Below are 22,441 nucleotides of genomic sequence, written 5' to 3'. Positions count from 1 at the left end.
TATGCTCAATGGAGAAGGCTAGTTAGTGGGGTTCCCCAGGGGTCTGTGCTGGACCTAGAGATGGGAATAACTAGTGAGGTAATTAAATATGCTGATGACACAAAGTTATTCAAAGTTGTTAAATTGCAAGAGGATTATGAAAAATTACAAGAGGACCTTACGAAACTGGGAGACCGGGCATCTAAATGACAGATGACTTTTAATGTGAGGAAGTGCAAAGTGATACGTGTGGGAAAGAGGAACCCGAATTATAGCTATGTAATGCAAGGTTCCGTGTTAGGAGTCACCGACCAAGAAAGGGATCTAGGTGTCGTCGTTGATGATACATTGAAACCTTCTGCTCAGTGTACTGTGGCAGCTAAGAAAGCAAATAGAATGTTAGGTATTATTAGGAAAGGAATGGAAAACAAAAATGAGGATGTTATAATGCTTTTGTATTGCTCCATGGTGTGACCATACCTCTAATATTGTATTCAGTTCTGGTCACCACATCTCAAAAAAGATATAGTGGATTTAGAAAAGGTGCAGAGAAAGGTGACAAAAATCATAAAGAGGATGGATTGACTTCCCTATGAGGAAAGGCTAAAGTGGCTAGGGCTCTTCAGCTTGGAGAAAAGATAGCTGAGGGGAGATATTTTATTTTTGTTACATTTGTACCCCGCACTTTCCCACTCATGGCAGGCTCAATGCAGCTTGAGGTATATAAAATAATGAGTGGAGTGTAATGAGTAGACGTGAAGCGTCTGTTTACTCTTTCCAAAAATACTAGGACTAGGGGGCATGCGATGAAGCTACAAAGTAGTACATTTAAAACGAATTGGAAAAAATATTTCTTCACTCAACATGTAATTAAACTCTGGAATTCATTGTCAGAGAATGTGGTAAAGGCAATTAGCTTAGTGGGGTTTAAAAAAGGTTTGGCTGGCTTACTGAGCGAAAAGTTCATAGACCATTATTAAAATGGACTTCCACTGCTTATTTATTTATTTATTTAGATTTTGCTCACACCTTTTTCAGTAGTAGCTCAAGGTGAGTTACATTCAGGTACACTGGATATTTCTCTGTCCCAGCAGGGCTCACAATCTAAGTTTGTACCTGAGGCAATGGAGGGTTAAGTGACTTGCCCAAGATCACAAGGAGCAGCAGTGGGATTTGAACTGGCCACCTCTGGATTGTAGGATAAGCAACATAAAATGTATTTGTTTTGGAATCTTGCCAGGTACTTGTAACCTGGATTGGCCACTGTTGGAAACAGGATGCTGGGCTTGATGGGCCTTCGGTTTGTCCCAGTATGACAACACTTATGTTATTATGTTCTTACAGATTTGTGTTTCGCTTTCTGTGCATGAAAGTTGTCATCTGCAACACAAATAGTCCACTTCAGCCTATTATTATTATTGTCACCCCCAAAATTAAAGGTTTGATGGTTTAAAACATACCTTTACCCAATTTTTGTTATTACTTCTCAATGGCACCTTTCTTAAAATGGTGGCATCTGCTACAATTTAACAGATGTCATATGATCCTTACAGCCAGTGATATGTATTTACTCACAAGAACGTCATCTATTCTATCTCTAAATTAAGTCTATATGAAGATACTGTGTTTGAATGATATGTCCAATAGCACAGCAATACATCATCCATTCTAGACTTGGTAAATTCTTGTAACAGTGTTTTAGGTTAGTTGCAATGAACTCAGCTGTTTTAAGAGCAGCACATGATGTACAGAATCAAAGTCACATAATATATCAAGTCAACAGTGTATTTCTCTACTCCTTTTACATTCGAGTTTGGGTTCCTCATCACTACAATTGGTCACACACTCTGTGGAGTGTCAGATTCCATATGCTGGAAACCTGCTGAACATTTTCCTGCCTCTTTAAGGCCCTGACCCTCTCCTGATCTTCATGGGAGCACCATGGGAGCAGGCAGTGAAATGAAACAGTAGCAGTGTTGGAGGAAAGCTCCTCAGAACTGAGGTTAGCCCACCTTTTTTCTCTATATTTGATATTTGACTGCTCCTTCTGACAAACCTGCTGTGATGGCCTTGTCTGCCTCTCAGAATCTGTGAAACACAAGTTGCGACCAAATACTATAGACTTAAAACTGTGTCCAAGCTAATCTTGGAATACTATGTACTAAAGTTCCTCATTTATAAGGAGTTCAAGGGAATATCAAAGTCTAAAATTACATACATGCTAAAGGGAAACTGATTTGGCTGTTCACACCGAGAAGGCAACATTTAGGGTCTGATATCCAGTTGATAAGAACCAGATAAGATAACATGTTATCTTAGACCTGCTGTATCGACTGTACACTTACCCTGTCAATGTTAACTGGATAGCACTAAATAACAACACTTTCTGGTTAACTGTTTTGGCATTGTTCCGGTCCCTTCCATTGCTAAATTAATAAATCTGGGCTAAACATCTTGTCCAGCCAAATGTTAACCATGTGAAGCCAAGGTGAAAGTCCATGCCAACAACACACATTTAAAACCAATTCAGTCTACAATTCCCAACTTCTCAGCAGGAGTTCTGTTTTGTGCAGTATGAAATTAGTAATTGAAATGGTTCCAAATGTTAAATGAACTATAGCCTCTCTGGAAAAATAACGCCAGGAAGATGAAAACTGTGAAAATACATCCAGAATGGGGGTAAAAGAGTGAATTAAAGTTGCTCAGTTATTTTTTTCAAGGTGATTGATACATGAAATCAGAGTATTTTTTTTAATGGAGCTTGTCATTTTGATAAAAAATAACTTTCAGCAAAAGGCCCCCCACCCAATTTTTGCTTGTGTAGATAATGAGGTATGATGGTAAATCAAAATGAGATTTGGAAGGTTCAGCTATAAAGACAGAAATGAACTTCAATTTTGGGTGAATATTAGCAAATAAGGAAATGCTGGTGTTGTTCTTGTTGTTAAGTTAATGTTCAATCCCAAGTTTAATATGACATGAGTGGCTGTCAGATGTCACTAAGCACCATCACCTTTTGGAGTTAGGTTGCTGCTCATCTACATGTCAGTCATAGGAACTTGGCTCTTTATCATTTTGGGGGTCTTTTGCTATGGTACGCTAGCATTTTTAACTCACACTAAAAATCAACTGTCGCTAAACGTTGAGACACCCATTATATTCCTATGGGCGTCTCAGCGTTCAGCACCAGCTGATTTGTAGCGCAAGCTAAAGCCACTAGTGCACGTTAGTAAAAAAAACCCTCTTTGTGATTTTTCACAGATTCTCATCATTGCTGCTGTTTTCATCGTGCTCCTATTATTTGTTTCCCTTTTCTGTCTTCATTTCTGTATTGAGATTTTTAAATCCGAAGCTCATGTTAGATTCTTCCAAGTGCCTTTGTAAATGTATAAAAATTCTTGTGTCATTCAAATAAAATGCTTCCTTTGTGAAATTAATTTTTAGCTACATAGGTTAACATTGCTAAATAATCATAGTCTTTTAATTTAAAAATCATGGCTTTGTAGGAATGTTATGTTACTTAAATGTTAATAGTTTGGGTTAAGTAACCTGATGGAATTATTGCTCAAGTGATGGCTCAGCATTGATAGAGAGTTGCTGTTATTAGTGAGCAAAGTATATTGGTGGTCCATGAGCACAATCTGTGAGGAGAGGGGAGAGGTAACTTTATATAACAAGGCACCTAAGCAGGACTGGCACACCAGGGGCATATATTTTATTTATTTTATTTATTTATTTATTTGTTGCATTTGTATCCCATATTTTCCCACCTATTTGCAGGCTCAATGTGGCTTACATAGTACCGTGATGGTGAATGCCAATTCCGGTGTCAGAAATGCAGAGTGGTAATTGCGTTAAAGTTCATGAGTAACAGAGTGTCTTAGGTAGTTGAGGAGGAAGAATTAAGTGTCCTGTTCTGGTACAAGTTTCGTTGTGTTGCAGGGTTCGGGTGTATAGGTTGGATCGTTGTTGGTATAGAAAAGAAGCTGTGAAAAGTCTTTTATATTGAACATGTTTATTTATTTATTTATTTATTTGTTGCATTTGTATCCCACATTTTCCCACCTCTTTGCAGGCTCAATGTGGCTTACAATACATCATGAATAGTGGAAGCATATAAGAAGATATACATTTAGCATTATAGAAGGATCTTGAGTAACATGATAATGATAAAACATACTAGTAGTTTGGCAAGCAAATATTGTAAGGCAGTTCTGGATATTTGTATTGGAGTTCATATTTGTTGGTATGCCTTTTTAAAGAGATGGGTCTTCAGTATTTTGCGGAAGTTGGTTAGTTCATAGAGCGTTTTTTTAAGTTGCGCGGCAGCGTGTTCCATAATTGTTTAGTTGATAGAAAATAAAGTAATAAGATGTTCTGTGCTCTGGAACTTTGTGAAGAGGTAAAAGGAAGTGATAAACTTGACATACAGCTTGGGGCTAAGCCATTTATAACTCAAAAACTATATAACACATTTTAAAAAAGCAACGCCTATACAGGCAACCAGTGAAGTTGGATTAAAAATGGTCATAAATGGATTCGCTTTTTCCAGTCAATGGGCATTAAACAACAGTCTGGTAGTTGCATTTTGCAAAATTTGTTAGCGTAGAAAAGATTTTTCAGTACACCTGACAATCAAATGATTACAATAGTCCAAAGAGAACAATACAGTAACTTGAGTTAATAACTTTAAACGGTCAGGTAAGAAAACTTTCTAACTCATTTAATTACTTTTAGCTTGTGAATGATACTCTAGTTTATATGGTATTGTTTATATGGTATTTCATGGAAAACCATAATTACTCCTAACACTCTTAGGGGTCTTTATACTAAGGCACGTTAAAAGATTTAGCATGTGCTAAATAATAAGAAGCCGATTATATTCCTATGGTGTCTTATCATTTAGAATGTGCTAATCATTAGCCTACACTAAGGCAGTGATGGGCAACCTTTTGAGCTTGGTGTGTCAAAATTCGCCAAAAAAACGAGCATAACTCGGGTGGTGTGTCACTTCGAGAAAAATCACTGCTACTAGGACCGCCCCCGGGCCTCCCCTACCTGAGATCGCTGCCCACCTGAGGTCGCTGGGCCCCCCCTCCACCCGCTACTGGGCCCAGAACTAACCTTAAAGCCTCCTTTCATGTCGCAGCAAGCAGCAGCAGGGCAGACCTCTCTTCCTTCCCTCTGTGTTCCGCCCTCGCGGACGTTACGTCAGGCGAGGGCGGGACACGGAAGGAAGGAGTGGCCTGCCCTGCTGCTGCTTGCTGCGATGTGAAAGGAGGCTTTAAGGTTAGTTTCCGGGAGCGAGGAGGGAGGGCGGACCACACTGCGGCGGCGCCGCGTGTCATCGAAAATGGCTACGCGTGTCAGTGCTGACACGTGTGTCATAGGTTCGCCATCAGGGCACTAAGGGGTCGTTTTACTAAAGGGCAGTAGGGCTACCGTCATGTTGGTGAACAGCAATCAGACTAACCGCCAGGCTGCTGCTGGAGCCCGGCGGTAGTTCTGGCACATGCCAACTCCAACACTAGAAACTGCATTTTTATTGTCTAGCGCCTGGGAAGGTGGAAGCCCTTAATGTCTCCTGAATGGATGGCAGTAGGAGCTCCCCGGGAAATGGCCGCATGGCAAGTAGTTCACTTACCACAGGGCCATTTCACTTAAAAAAAATGCCTTTTACCCAATATGGTAAAACAAGGCCTTGGTGCATGGCGAATCCATGCAGCTGGTAAAAGGGGCCCTAAATCTGTCAGGGATCCTTTACAAAGCCACACTACCTATTTTTGTCCGGTAAATGAGAGGAAGCCCATTCAGTTCCTATGGGCTTCCTCGTATTTGCCATGCATGAATCACCAGCATGGTTTTGTAAAGGAAGCCCTAAGCACACCTTCATAAAATGACCCCTTAATGATGAATTAATCTGGAATTCCATGTTTTTATTTAGAATTTTTTTCTGTTGGGTATGGTATGGCGGTAGGGCCGAACCAGATAATTTTTGTCTAATCCATGTTTAATTTCAGTCGAGTGGAAATTGCCCAATCATTCACAATGTTAAAAGATGGGATCATAAGAAAGTAAGAGTAGTCATACTGGGTCAGACCAGTGGTTCATCTAGCCCACTATCCTGTTTTCCAAACAGTGGCCAAGCCAGGTCACATGTACCTGGCAGAAACCCATATCATGGCAACATACCATATAAAGGGGAAACGGAAAAGAATCAGCAAGACTATATCAGTGAAAGAGATGCCAGAGAACTGCCCCTTCCAGAACTGCAGCACCCCTCTCCCTTTGCTGGCAGGGATGCCAAGGTCCTGCCAGCCAAATAAATACAGTACCGCCTCTCTCCTCCTTCTCACGCTGCTTCCTTCCTGGTCTGAGCGTTTGCCGGGACTTCCCCCCCCCCCCCCACCCCCCCACCCCCACCGTACTGTAGAGCTGTTACTCTGTGCTCCACTTATACCTCTCTCCACTCTCCATTACTTATGGCTCTGGGTTTCCCACTGCTTCCCTTCCCTTAAATTTGGGCTCAAGTATTAAGCAGATCCACCACTCTCCAACTTCCAAACCTTTCTCCATTAGGACTGCAGGGTAGTAGCAGCTTCTTTCTTTATCTTTCTCTTCTGAAAACAGGATCTGATCTCCCCACTGAGCTATTTTCTTCCTCTTTTGGGCACTCTGTGCCTCAGGGGACATCCATGTACTAAACATACAACCCCTGATTTTTCCTACTGCCATGTAGGATTCTGCCAGGTACTTGCGACCTGGATTGGCCACTGTTGAAAGCAGGATATTGGATTAGAGAAATCACTGGTCTGACCCAGTGTGGCTCTTCTTATACTCTTACATAACAGGCCTCTCTTAAATCTCTGTGAGCCCCAGGGGAAAGCTATAGACCAGACCAGTGGACCCTGTGCTTTCTTCTTCACCCATTAGCCCCTAGAGCAGGGGACCAAGGCTCTAATAGACCCCAACATGAGAAACTCACCTTGTACAGGTCTTCATCATTCCTTGTTACACCTCTTCTGGGGGAGGAAGAACTAGCTGCTCCCTAAACTTTGGGTTTTTATAGTTCCTACAAAAGCTAAGGCTTTAATTCTATTAACCTGCTTCCCTAGACTAGACCACCCCTTCATTATCGTTGTCTGGCACTAAACTGGAACACAGATCCAGAATATTCCTCCTGCAATTGCACAGAAAGTCACATTTGCATCCTGCTACATATAATTTCTAATGGAATGATAAAGGCCCTTTCCAGCTCAGCCAATTTACCCATATAAACACCAATTTAGTTAGGTAAATGGTCTTGAAAATTTTCCTTCTGTTTGGAATGACTGTCATTAAAAAAAATTTTCAATTTCACTTATCCATTGGACTAATTTTCATGGGTTATAATGGCTTTTTTCAAGTATTTTCTGTGATACAAAGCATATGCATTGGTGAATCACCTTTGACAAGACCTACAGGACTTTGTACAGTAAGTCTAAGTGCTTTGAAAATGAGCCCCACAGACACGCACACCATAAGCCAAATGAACCTGATCCTACTCAGTTTATCCAAACCACAACTGTGTGTGCCCAATGTAGATGGTTTAGATTAAATCCAAGCTTCCATGTTTTAAGAAAAATCAGAACCAGTTCCAACACAGCTTTGATTTCCCTTTTCTGACCTGTCTCCGAGGGTCAGAATCAGCAGTGTTGCACAATATTTATTTCAATCCTGCATGCTGAAATGTCTTTGCCATAGTAATGCATTCTCTGTTTATAGGTAATTATGTATAAAACAAACATGATTTGCACAGTCAGATTAGCATCCAGACTATTCTAGTGTGCAGAGACCCTTATGTGGGCACAAAACAACACTAGAAAGAGTTTTTAGAGATCACTATGCCAGATTTGATATACTCAGCTTGGGTTTGACATTATGACTCAACTGACCTGTAATGCAACAGTTTATTAGCATTGATTTCTTCTGTAAACAAGAGAATTTTTCAGCTGAGAAACAAAACATAAGAGCTGTATACATGTCACTCTCTAAATTACGGAGGTATGTTAGATATGTGCAGTACCATCCACCGAAATGCCATGTTAGAGCTCAAATTGATGATCACAGTGTGCCTTGGTCTGGCCAATTTCCCAGAGTGCCCTCTATTTCAGGAAATGGCTCTTCCTGTATTAGGAATAACCAAAGCTGATTCTGACTGGGGGTTCTCAAGCCACTCCTTAGGACACATCCAACCAGTCAGGTTTTCAGGGTATCTACAATAAATAGGCATGAGATAGACTTGCATGCAGTGGAGGTTGTGCTAGCAAATATATCTGATGCATATTCATTCTGGATGTCCTGAAAACCTGACAATGTGTCTCAAGGACTGGGTTGAGAACTACTACTTTAGAGATAAATTCAAAGGAAAAACATCTCTCTATATGAGACGTTCCCAAATCTATTTGGGATGGGGAGGCAGGTTTCCCAGTCAAGTTTTCAAGATATTCACAATGAATATGCATGAGACACATACATACATACATACATTTCAGTCTTATATTACGCCAATACCTTATCAGTTCAAGGCAGATTAAAATTTTAAGAGGCTGGAACCAAATTGTCTAGGAATGCCAGTTCTATGAAATCAATAACCAATGATTGAAATGAATGTATACATTGTATATATATGTATATTATATATATATATATATATATATATATATATATATATATATATATATATATATATATATATATATATATATAAAACACATCCTCATGTAATGGAATGAAGCAGTAGCCTAATGCCGAGCAGCAAGCTGGGTACTGGAAGACCCAGGGTGAATTCCAAGGTAGCAACTTGGGGCCTTAGGCGGCCACTTCACCCTCTATACCTCAGGAGAAGGCAATGGCAAACCACTCCCATTTAATGCAAAAAAACCCCCATAAAAGGAGTCTCTTATTGTGTGGTCACCAGGACTCAGTTGGACTTGAGGGCACATCTGGATCTGGATATTTTCTTGGCATGATACTACAGTGGTCTGCCATTGCGCTTTTGTAAGGTGTATATCTATATAATATGCACATCAGAAGGCATCTGCTACCCTTTTTTGTAAAGAAATATTTCTTTAGATTAGCCCCTTTCACCCTCACCTGATCACCCTGTGTTCCAGAGCCCCATTTCCATTGAAAAAGACCTACTTCCTGTGAATTTATATTTTAAAGGTATTTAAATCTCTATCATATTATCCGAGTCCCAGCTTTTCCCATATACTGTATGATGAAGACAACTAATCATTTTAGTAGCTATCCTCATCAGCCTGTTTGACCACATTAATAGCATCAGATAAAATCACCACCAAGATCCCACTCTTGTACCATTCCTTTTCATTTTTGCAACATAAATGCATTACCCTGTTATTTTTTTAATTTTATTTTTGCTGCTAACTCTAGACCATCCCTCAAGCTTTACTATGTCCCTCCTCAAGATTTCCACAGTTTCATGGGCATAGGCATTGCTACAGAGGGAAAGCCTCAGGTTGGCCAGAGGAAGGCCTGATCTAATCATTGCTGACAACTGTAATAGTTTGTAGACTTGCGGTGGAGGGGAAAGAGCCCAGACTCACAGGAGGGAACAGGTGTGAAGAGGAGGAGAGACAATACCAGAGAGGGAAAGTGAGTGAAATATACCCATAACTTTGGCGTTTATTGTGTGGCACTTGGACTGTGGTTCCTGGTTTGGCATTTTCCTCATTAGATTTTCTTCATTGCACAAGAACATTTGTCAAGCTTTCAGAGACTTTAGAACAGTGGACTGGTATGGAACTATGTGTCGCTACTTTCAAGATTTCACTATGAGGTCATTGGTACACTGTCCGGGCTTCGATGCACTGATTGGCGAATTTCTGCAACGCAGGTTTTTGCTGCTTATAAGGGAGTGTGCTGCCTCCAACAACTAAATAATCATCCTATATTGTAGTTTATGGGGTTTTAGCGGTTTTCAATAAACATTGTTAATTTTTGTAAGTATTGGATTATATTGTAGGTAATTTGTTATGTTGTTATTTTGAATATTACCTTTGAAGATTGTGAACCCAGTTTTATACTGTGCATATTTATTGTGGATATCCTGAAAACCTGACTGGCTGGGTGTGCCCCAAGGACTGGGTTGAGAAGCACTGTGGTAGAGTCACCACACCGACACCCCCCCCCCCCCCCCCCCCCCCCCCCCCCACAAATCTTCTTTCAACAAAGTTTCTGGCAGTGGAAAGAAGTGTGTGCTGTTCCTGATGTGATAATCACAATCTGAATATTTTCTGTGTGGTGTGTTGTAAAGGGGAAAGCTTCATTGTTGGGGAGTATGGATTTTGTGTTATAGAACTGGAGCTTCAGGGTTTATACTGAGATTCTGACCAACCCAAATTCCATGCCCACACAGAAGAATTTGTTGAATTGGCGTTTTGCATCAATACACTGCCCGTGTCGGGTCAATGAATAAAGTACCAGTGTTTATCTCAACCTTGAAGGCCTTTGGTGCTGTTTTTCTGTTGCCTTTATATAAATGTTGAGCATATGCGTTTTTGGGATGGAATTGGGACAGAGTTGTGATGTAATGTTGTATGAGTACATGCATAGATTGCGTGCATACATTTTAAACCTACCTTTGAATGAGTGCAAATTTGTGTAATGTGTATTTAAGCTCGTTCAGGGTGCCTTATCTATAAAGACATGTGGAGGGGCATAATCGAACGGGGTGCCCAAGTTTTCCTGAGGACGTCCTCGTAGGACATTCCCGCGAAGAGGCGGGGAAACCTGTATTATCAAAACAAGATGGGCGTCTATCTTTCGTTTCAATAATACGGTCGGGGACGCCCAAATCTCAACATTTAGGTCGACCTTAGAGATGGTCGTCCTTAGAGATGGTCGTCCCCGATTTTCGGCGATAATGGAAACCGAGGATGCCCATCTCAGAAACAACCAAATCCAAGCCATTTGGTCGTAGGAGGAGCCAGCATTCATAGTGCACTGGTCCCCCTCACATGCCAGGACACCAACCGGGCACCCTAGTGGACTTCAGAAAAAGCTCCCAGGTACATAGCTCCCTTACCTTGAGTGCTGAGCCCCCCAACACCCCCCCCCAACACCCACTCCCCACAACTGTACACCACTACCATAGCCCTTAGGGATGAAGGGGGGCACCTACATGTGGGTACAGTGGGTTGCTGGTGGGTTTTGAAGGGCTCACATTTACCACCACAAGTGTAACAGGTAGGGGAGGATGGGCCTCAGTCTGCCTGCCTGAAGTGCACTGCAGTACCCACTAAAACTGCTCCAGGGACCTGCATACTGCTGTCATGGAGCTGGGTATGATATTTGAGGCTGGCATAGAGGCTGGAATTTTTTTTAGGGTGGGAGGGGGTTAGTGACCACTGGGGGTGTAAGGGGAGGTCATCCCCGATTCCCTCTGGTATTCATCTGGTCATTTAGGGCTCATTTTTGTGGCTTGGTCGTAAAAAAGTAAAGTCATTCAAGTGTTCATCAGGGACACCCTTCTTTTTTCCATTATCGGCTGAGGATGCCCATGTGTTAAGCACGCCCCAGTCCCGCCTTCGCTATGCTTCCGACACGCCCCCGGGAACTTTGGTCATCCCCACGATGGAAAGCAGTTGAGGACGCCCAAAATCGGTTTTTGATTATGCCGATTTGGGCGATCCTGTGAGAAGTACGCCCATCTTCCAATTTGTGATGAAAGATGGGCCCCCTTCTCTTTCGAAAATAAGCCTGATAGGCACACATATTGCCTTTCTAATATACGCATAAAATAGTCACAGGTTTCAAATGTTTAGGAGCCCTTTTATAAAATTCCTCATATAATGTCACAGTATCCAGTGGCTGCCCTTTTATGAGGCCTGTTTGGTTGTTGGGTATTCATGACTATACTCCTAGAGACATAAAATCATCTTTATTTTGGCCCTGGAATTTTAACTTTCTCCTTCATGCTCCCTATAGGCTCATACCCAGGAAGGTTAGACAAAGCTGCCTCTTGAGACCCCTTAAGGAGGTTTGGAAAGATTTTATTAAGGGATGGGGAGGCAGTGCTACTTGTACCTCTTTATTACCTGTATGTGATAATGGTAATTTTGTCCTGAGGGAGGACAGCAGAGTGTTTACGACTTGGGAAAAGAAGGGTTTTTCTCTTGTCAAGCATTTTGTGACATCGGAGGGGGGGGGTTTTGTCTTTTGATGCCCTTCCTCCTCATTTGAAGGCTTGAGTCAGAGCTCTTTTTGCATATTATCAACTGTCCCACTGTGTCATAAGAACATAAGAGTAGCCATACAGCGTCAGACAAATGGTCAATCTAGCCCAGTATCCTGTTTTCCAAACAGTGGCCAAGCCACGTCATAAGTACCTGGCAAAAACCCAATTAGCAGCAACATTCCATGCTACCAAACATGGGCTAAGCCGTTGCTTCCCCATGTCTGCCTCAATAGCAAACTATGGACTTTTCCTCCAGTAATTTGTCCAAAACTTTTTAAAACCCAGATATGCTAACTGCTGTTACCACATCCTCCAGCAAAGAGCTCCAGAGCTTAACTATTCATTGAGTGAAAAAATATTTCCTCCTATTTGTTTTAAAAGTATTTCCATGTAACTTACTTGAGTGTCTCCTAGTCTTTGTAATTTTGGAACGAGAAAAAAAATCGATTTACTTCTACTCGTTCATATCCCCCCTCATCCATCTCTTTTCTAAGCTGAAGAGCCCTAACCTCTTTAGCCTTTCCTCATACAAGAGGAGTTCCATCCCCTTTATCATTTTAGTTGCACTTCTTTGAACCTTTCCTAATTCCGCTCTAACTTTTTTGAGAAACGGTGACCAGAACTGAACACAATACTCTAGGTGCGGTCGCACCATGGAGTGATAAAAAGGCATTATAATATTTTTGTTCTTATTCACAATAATAATAATTCCTAGCATTCTGTTTGCTTTTTTATCTGCCACCGCACACTGAGCAGAAGATTTCAACATATTATCTACAACGACACCTAGATCCTTTTCTTGAGTGCTGACCCTTGAGGTAGACCCTAGCATTGGGTAACTATGATTCGGATTATTCTTTCCAATGTGCATCACCTTGCATTTGTCCACATTAAATTTCATCTGCCATTTGGATACCCAGTCTTCCAATTTCCTATGACCTTACTGCAATATTTCACAGTACACACGTGTTTTAACAACTTTTGAATAATCATTTGTTACTTGTCACTGTGAGGCTTGATGAAAAGTATAATGCCATTTTTTTTCAGGAGCTTCAAAAGGCCAGGTGCTATCTCTGGACTGCATAAAGCCCTTCAGGCCCTAGACCCTGCTAGAGATTGTGGTCATCTACAACAGGCATGGGAGAGAGAGGGAGTCTGCCCTTTGGGCTACTGAATTTTCCTAGGCTTGTGAAAAATGTTGCCCTGGTTGCTCGAGTGCTGATTAGAGTGAATGCCAATTCCTGGTAATCCACCAAGAGTATTCCCTCCCCCCCCCCCCCCCCCCCCCAGCAGGCCTTTAAAGCTAAGATCGTAGCCTTTCCAGCTTCTGCATGGTGTGACTCAGAGGACATGAACAATGTCTTTTGTGCTTGTCCTCAAACATCCTTCTTTTATAACTTATTGAATTCTCGTCTCACCCTTTCGATTGTGACTTGGATTTTGCATTGTGAGAGTGATTTGAGTGTTTGGGGTAGGGATTCCAAATTGTTCCTGTGCAAGGTGGCCTTGGTGGGGAGGAAATGTATCCTTCAACTGGGATTTCACCTTGGAGGGTCCCTTTCACTGGCAATGCCCTTATGCTTTGGGAGGCCAGAGAAGCCCACCTCACTTATAAATGCTCCAAATGTTATTTAGAGTTCTGGTCAGCTTATGTCTAGTCTCTTAGTCCAAGAGTTTGAAGCCTAGTTTTGAACAAACTACATAGTATGCCTTCATAAATCTCATTTGGAAGTAGCATCCCTCATATGGTCACAGTCCTCTAAGATCTCCAATGGAGGGAGGGGGGTTAGTTTGAGGGTTAAGGGTAAGTGGGTATGAGGTGTACTTTGGGACAGGGTGGAGACTATAAGACTCTAAGCCTCCCTTTCTGTGGAGGGGGGGGGGGGAGTTATACTGATTTGATACAATTCGTCTGACTAGAAGGATGCTATTTGTATTTGCTCTGTTGTTATTTGCATCATATTTGTGAACAGTTTAATGTGTTTTACCTTCTTGTTACCTTCTTGTTTGGCTTAACTATTGTATCCTTGTCATTTTGAATTAATTTTCCAATAAAATATATTTAAACTAATGTGAGCAAGTGCAAAGTGATGCATATAGGAAAGAGGAACCCAAACTATAGCTACGTGATGCAAGGTTCCACACTGGGAGACACAACCCAGGAAAGAGACCTGGGTGTCATTGCTGATGATACGTGGAAACCCTCTGCTCAGAGTGCATCAGCGGCTAAGAAAGCAAATAGAATGTTAAGAATTATTAGGAAAGGAATGGAAAACAAAACTGAGAATATTAAAATGCCCTTGTATCGCTCCATGGTGTGACACACCAAGAATACTGTGTACAGTTCTGGTCATAATATGTGGTGGAATTAGAAAAGATACAGATCAGGGTGACAAAAATGATAAATGGGATGTGACAATTTCCCTATGAGGAAAGGCTAAAGAGGCTAGGGCTCTTCAACTTGGAGAAGAGATGGCTGAGTGGAGAAATGATAGAGGTTTATAAAATACTGAGTGGAGTGGAACAGGTAGGCGTGAATAGCTTGTTTACTCTTTCCAAAAATAAAAGGAGTAGATGACAAACAATGAAGCTACTAAGTAAATTTAAAACAAATCGGAGAAAATATTTCTTCGCTCAATGTGTAATTAAACTCTGGAATCCGTTTCCAGAGATTGTGTTAAAAGCAGTTAACGTAGCAGAGTTTAAAATAGGTTTAGATAATTTTCTAAAAGAAAAGGCCATAGGCCATTATTAAGATGGACTTGGGATAATCTACTGCTTATTTCTAGGATAAGCAGCATAAAATCTGTTTCACTCTTTTGGGATCTTGCCAGGTACTTGTGGCATGATTGGCCACTGCTGCAAACAGGATACTGGGCTTCATAGACATTCAATCTGTCCCAGTAGGCCAATGCTTATGTTCTAATGAGCCTCCAGCCAAAGATAGTTGCTGAAATGACTCAAGTGAGTATCTCTGGAGGGGGAATAGAAAGCATGGTAAAATTTCCCAAGTAGTACAAATGATGGCATATTGCACCAGATCTCTGCCTTATTCAAATGTAGCTGAAGGGAAAAGGAGCAAGACAGAAATGCTAGGATAAAAAAAAAAAAAGGCTGAGGAAAAAGCAAATCTGCTAAACAAATATTTCTGTTCTCTGCTCATGGAAGAAAATCCTGGAGAAGGACCACGATTGACTGGCAAAGGTAAATATGAGAATGGAGAGGATAAAGCACCATTCACAGAAGAAAGTGTTTAGGAACAACCTGAAAATATGAAAGTGGACAAAGTCATGGGACCGGACGGGATCCATCCCAGCATATTGAGGGTCTGGTGTTTAATAAATCCATGGAGATGGGAGAGGTTCTATGGGATTGGAGACGAGAGGATGTGGTCCCTCTTCATAAAAGTTCACTTCGGTTATTAGAAAAGTAATGAAAGTGATCCTGAAGGAAAGGATAGTGAATTTCCTGGAATCCAACAAGATCCGAGACAACATGGTTTTACCAAAGATAAATCATGCCAAACAAATCTGATTGAATTCTTTGACTGGGTGACCAGAGAATTGGATCAAGGATGCGTGCTAGATGTAATCTACTTAGATTTCAGCAAAGGACACAACTGCATTGTTCATAAAAGAACAAAAGAATCAAAACACATGAAGTCCACACACACTGTTAGTAATGCATCAATACATTCTCTTCTGAATTCTCATCCCCCGTAATTTTACCACATTTATACCTTTACTCACAGAAAAATGTTATACCGAATGTTCTCCTACTATTGTTTTGTTGCTCTATCAGTTTCTCGTTGTTTCTTGCCATTGTTCCATTGTTCCTTTCCATTGTTCTATTCCCTTAACGATACTTTGACTTTGTCTTCGCATAACTCCTCACAATGTAATCCATAACCGAGTTGTAACAAATTGTATTTCCATCATTCACAATGTATTGTAAGCCACACTGAACCCGCAAATAGGTGGGAAAATGTGGGATACAAATGCAATAAATAAATAAATAATGGAATCCTAGTTTTTTAAGTTTACTTATTTACCAGGAGTGCAGGAGGTGTTGTCTCTGTACTGTTGAGTACGTCTCCATGGGGCAAAGATTTCAGCAACCTCTTCTCCTATGGTAAAGAGCTGTTGAATAAACACGTTATCACCTAATGAGAATAACACTAAAGGAGTTGCAGAGAATTTACTATTTTATCTTGTTTTAATTATTTGTGTATTTTGTAAATTGTTGAGAATATTATGATTGGCAATATATAAATATTTTAAGTAAATAAAAATATTCTCTGGATCAGGAAACCTCTGAGTTCTGATGATAGGTCTCCAACTCCCCTCCCACCATGTCTTATTTTTATAATTCTGTTGAAAGATCTTCTGGAGGATCCCTATTGGCTGAGGTGAAGCCTATGACTAAAATGGATCCTGGAACTCACTTAGTTCTGGTGACTCATCTGTTGCTAAAGTTATTTCTCCCCAGCTATAATTGATACCTTCTGGAGGGGGGAGGGGATACTGTTTTTGTTCAAGATATTTGCTAATTAGATAATGGAGAGGAGATACTAGAGATGGGGAATGCTACAAGTGACTATTCCTCAGTTTTGTGACTTCACTAAGGAGACTGTGGGTAAACTAGGAGAGCTGGATACCAAACACATAATATTAGGAATGTGGTTAAAACTTTGGAACCTCAGGTTCTTTCATTGCAGGCAATGGGTATGTCTGGGATTAAAGATAATCTTCAGTTTATGTTGAACACTAAGGCTATGGAGCATACTGCTTGTAGAGGAGTAGCCAAATGGCTAGAGCAGCAGGCTGAGAATCATTTACAGGTTCAGAGGCCTGAAATTGTCAGCCAGACATAAAAATCATGCCCTCTGTGTAACCCAGAGGCACCAGCTCACATGACAGGCTTGCTGACAGGCTTGCAGAAAAGATAACACGAAGCAACTTTCCTTGCAAGGTGTTTACTAAAGAATGTAGTTTAGGGGGTTTTTTTTCCTGTTATCAGAGCTGGAACATAGATAAATGGTTGCTGGTGAAATGGAACATGCTGATTAGGACTATGCTGCTTTAGCCCTGCCTGATAATCACGATCAAGGTGGTCGAAACTAATGCTAACAAACTCCTAGAGCTGTATAGTTTTAGAAAAGTATAAAAGGTGATAAATGACAGAAGAAAATTGGAGAAGTACTCAGAAATAGCACTCCTGTGCAGCTTTGTTGTGACTCTCTCATGAGAAAAAAAACATGGAGGGGCATAATCGATTGCAAACGCCCATGTGTAAAAACGTCCATCACCGAGAACGGGTCCATGAAGGGGCGGGCCGAACCGTATTTTTGAAAAAGATGGACGTTTATCTTTAGTTTCGAAAATATGGTTTGTGCCGGCCAAATGCATTGGATTTGGGCGTTTTTTGAGCTGGGCGTTTTCGTTTTTCAGTGATAATCGAAACCGCTGCCAGCCATCTCAAAAATGGACCAAATCCAAGGCATTTGGTCGTGGGAGGGGCCAGCATTTGTAGTGCACTGGTCCCCCTGAGATGCCTCTATGCCAGCCTCAAATATCATACCTAGCTCCATGACAGCAGTATGCAGGTCCCCGGAGCAATTTTAGTTTAGTTGGTGCTGCGCGGGACCCATACAGAGAGCAAAAATCGGAAGAAAAAAAAACATGCATGTGCAGTCAGGGATGTTCAAATTAAAACAATAGTAATAAGGGGATTCGACCCAGCCACCTTCTGATTACAAGACCTGTGCTCTAACCACTACACCACTTATTCAGCTGTTTAGACACCCTTCCCTTTCCATTAAGTCCCTCCAAGTTTCAGTCAGCCAATCACAGCTCGTTTAGCTGACATCAGTGTCCTGTCTGTCCTGATTTAGATTGTAAGCTCTTTTGAGCAAGGACTGTCTTTTCTTCATGTTCAATAGCTGCGTACGACTGGTAGCGCTATAGAAATGATTTGTAGTAGTAGTATATGCAGGTACTTTTTCTGTCCCTAGTGGGCTCACAATCTAAGGGGCCCTTTTTCAAGCAGCTTACCGCTGCCAATGTAGAGCTACCACCGGCCCATCGCAGCAGTAGATCCAGTTCCAGCGCATTCCATTTCCTGCACTGTGGAAAACAGGGCTCAATTCTTTTTGCACGGTGGTTACCCAGTGGTAATCAGGCAGTGCTGCATGCTACCCGGTTAGCGCGGGAGTCCTCAGTGGGTGGTGGTAAGTGTTCCCCCCTCCCCTTTACTGCATGGCCATGTATTTTTGCAGCCTTTTTACCCTCTGTGGTAAAAATGGCCTCAGCAAACGGCAAAAACATCCACTGCTGCTACTTCTGGGCCCTTTTTACTGCAGCTTGGTAAAAGGGCCCCTGGGGCAATGGAGGGTTAAGTGACTTGCTCAGGGTCACAAGAAGCTGCAGTGGGAATGGAACTCAATTCCCCAAGTGCTTAGCCCACTGTACTAACCATTAGGCTACTCCTATATATGTGTTCTGTTATTAATTTTCATTTGTAGGATCTGGTCTCAGGATGGATCAAGATGTTTTTCATGTTGGCTGGAAGAGAGGTTACAGTTGCTTACATTTGACAAAATAAGTAGATTTGTTACACAGCTGGGTTATTGTGTATAATCATATTGTTTTACTTGCTTTTGCTGTCTAGGGAAAGTATAACTGGAAAGTGATAGTCAGATGGTCCACTTACTGTTGTTATTTCATTTTGCTCAATTTCCCCTGGCCAGACTTCAGAAAATGTGTGAAGCCACAGAAAACATAAATTCATTTTCACATCTTGACTTCCACTGTTTAGGTTTTTGTTTGCGTTTATATTTTTAATAAAAGCAATAGATTTGCTGTAGAGTCAGGATATTAGTATAACAGTCTTGCACGTAGTAATTCAAATCATTCAACTTGCCAAATACATCTACAAGGCAAGTGAGTTACATGGTATTTACAAACTAAGAGGCAACAGTGAATAAATGATCCATAAGGAAACCATGACCTGTATATAAGTCAAATAACCTTTGAAGCATTGGGATCTAGATTTGTTCTAGCTAGAATTGCCAACTGGATTCATTTTTGCAGGGTATGCTGATTTATTCCTAGTCCCCCCCCCCCCCCCCCCCATGACATGTGTGGACTAAAAGCTCTGATTTTTCTAACAGTTTCCCTAGAGGAGCAGTGTGTGATTGGGTGAAAGCAGGAATGCATCATCCTGTCATGAACAAGTGAAATTAGTTGGCAACCTCAGTCCTGCCACCTGCACGATGGAAGGAACTAGGCAGCCTCTCAACAGACCCTGGAATACAGATTCTGTGGTAACATGCAGAGCTTTAATGTGTGTTTCTAGCAGTGCTGACTGGCAATACAGCCTTGCCAAAGCATCTGGAATAAATGGGAATAATAAAAACAAAATGTGTACCCAGCAGCCTGAATGTGCTTTTAAGTAAGTTGAAAAAAAAAATAGGCATAGAATGGCATAAACAAGTTATGACAGCCCAGTTATAACCACCAACCATGCAAATGGTTTCATAAGAACTTCTAGCTCATATTTTAAAAACCTTTGAAATCTGTTTTCCTGGCAGCCAGCTACACAATATCACTTGAAAAAATCTCTACTTGTATGCCTTCTAGATGCAAAATTCAAGGACGGTGGGGCATCTTTCAGCTTAGGAGGACCAAACAATTCAAATTCTGTTTCTGCCCCTTCATCTCCCTGGCTACTGATGCAAAACTTTGATAGGGCTGTGGCCCCTGTGACCTTCCCTGTTTCACTGCCTATTAATCAGCTTATATCAAAAATCGGAAAAGGTGTTAAGGAGTAGTTTCCATTCTTTTTCAGATTGGACCCACTTATTTTAAGAGTAACATACTTGGTATGACAGATAGCACCAGGGTTTATCTCCTAGCTCTCATCCATAATACAAAGAGGGGCATAATCGAAAGGGACGCCCAAGTTTTGCTGAGCACATCCTCGCAAAATGTCTTGGTGGAGGGGCGGGAAAACCTGTATTATCGAAACAAGATGGACGTCCATCTTTCGTTTCAATAATACGGTCGGGGACGCCCAAATCTTGACATTTACGTTGTCCTTAGAGCCAGCATTCGTAGTGCACTGGTCCCCCTGACATGCCAGGACACCAACCGGGCACCCTAGGGGGCACTGCAGTGGACTTCAGAAATTGCTCCCAGGTACATAGCTCCCTTACCTTGTGTGCTGAGCTCCCCAAAACCCACTACCCACAACTGTACACCACTACCATAGCCCTTATGGGTGAAGGGGGGCACCTAGATGTGGGTACAGTGGGTTTGTGGTGGGTTTTGGAGGGCTCACATTTACCACCACAAGTGTAACAGGTAGGAGGGGAAAGGCCTGGGTCCGCCTGCCTGAAGTGCACTACACCGACTAAAACTGCTCCGGGGACCTGCATACTGCTGTGATGGACCTGAGTATGACATTTGAGGCTGGCACGGCATATTTTTAAAGATGTTTTTTGAGGGTGGGAGGGGGTTAGTGACCACTGGGGGGGGGGTAAGGGGAGGTGATCCCTGATTCTCTCCGGTGGTCATCTGGTCAGTTCCGGCACCTTTTTGTGGTTTGGTCATAAGAAAAACAGGACCAGGTAAAGTCTGTCAAGTGCTCGTCAGGGACACCCTTTTTTTTCCATTATGGATCGAGGACGCCCATGTGTTAGGCATGCCCAAGTCCCGCCTTCGCTACACCTCCAACATGCCCCTGTGAACTTTGGTCATCCCCACGATGGAAAGCAGTTGGGGACGCCCAAAATCAGCTTTCGATTATGCCGATTTGGGCGACCCTGTGAGAAGGACGCTCATCTTCCAATTTGTGTCGCAAGATGGGCGTCTTTCTCTTTCGAAAAAGAGCCTGAAAGTTATCTACCTACAGGACATTGTCCTTATCCAAGTCAGTTTTATTGTTGTCCATCTTCTGTCCTCTACTGAATAGATGAGCATAATAAATGTTATCTCTGCCTTCTGTGTCCCAAACAAGCCTAAATTCTATTTTAGGGGCCCCCTTTACTAAAATGCACTAAGCAGTCAGCACATTGTAATTTAGTGTGCGCAGGGCCGCCAAGAGGTGCCCCCCTCCCTGCTCCTCCCACAGACTGGGTCACAACCGCCTCTGGGTGAGTCTCCCACTCTCCCATTATCCTCAGTGATTTCTAGGTTACTGGAGCCACACCCAGTAGTCCCACAGTTCCCAGAAAGCACTCACAGACCCAACACACAAACCACCAGGATTCTTTATCAGTCCAGACAGACAGACAGACAATAAACTAAATATTGTTTATTGTCTTTTAAAAATCAAACAGTGGAACAAAATAGTGCAATCAGCAAACAATAACAGGTAACTGAAATATGGATAAATTATAACACTAACTAAACTTTTGTATACTGTCTAAACAGTTCCTGGGAGGAGGGTGCTAGTGTAGAGCACAGGTGCAGGCGAACCTGAGCTGTGCTGGGGATAGACTCACTAAGTGGCCATGGGTAACCCCAGGTGGGTGGCTAGGCATTTTGTGACAATGTGTATAGGACCAAATGCAATAAATAGTGCCGAAAAAATAACACGCTAAGCACTATTCTGTAAACGACACTGAATGTTACGCACCATTTATAGAATATGTTTAGGGCTAGATTCTATATATGGTGCCTGGAGCAATGCGGGGTTAAGTGACTTGCCCAAGGTTACAAAGAGCAGCATGGGGAATTGAACCCTGGTTGCCAGGCCAGTGAAAGGTTTAGACATACTCTGGGATATATGTGTATTCTTCAACAATGCAAGTTCTTTTGTTTGTATTTTCAGGAGACATTCCCAGGGAAGGTTAGGGTGAGGATTGGAATGAGTATAGCTTTGTATTTCCAAAATGATAAATGCTTTTTTTTACCAGAAGATATACTGAGTATATACTGATACTGATACATACTTTTATTCCATAACAACCTTTAAGTTCAGTGTGAATTATATCAAGAGAAGAGTTTCATACAAACTCGAAGTTTTACAAACCAATAAAAATACTAAAAGCAGTAACTCCAACATATGATCAATCCTAAATTGTCTACTCAAGTAGACAAGTAAACACGCTCTATACTGTGTCAGCTATAATCTGCTGATAAAAATACAGAACACAATGGTTGTAGCTGCCACTAAAGTAGCCTAAACAATAAAATAATATAATAATCCTATATAATA

General features: G+C 41.7%; 1 protein-coding gene across 1 annotated transcript in view; it reads left to right on the top strand.

The window, feature by feature from the left end:
• Positions 1-19,518, top strand: part of LOC115461293 (alpha-1D adrenergic receptor-like) — a 138,384-nt gene extending 118,866 nt beyond the window's left edge. The window contains exon 2 of the mRNA XM_030191021.1: positions 19,403-19,518. Coding sequence (XP_030046881.1) covers positions 19,403-19,458 — 56 coding nt within the window. The 3' untranslated portion in view covers positions 19,459-19,518. The remainder of the gene's footprint in view (positions 1-19,402) is intronic.
• Positions 19,519-22,441: the final 2,923 nt, after the last annotated feature.

Source organism: Microcaecilia unicolor, chromosome 2, assembly GCF_901765095.1.
Source record: "Microcaecilia unicolor chromosome 2, aMicUni1.1, whole genome shotgun sequence".
Taxonomy (NCBI): domain Eukaryota; kingdom Metazoa; phylum Chordata; class Amphibia; order Gymnophiona; family Siphonopidae; genus Microcaecilia; species Microcaecilia unicolor.
This window is presented reverse-complemented; position numbering and strand designations above follow the sequence as displayed.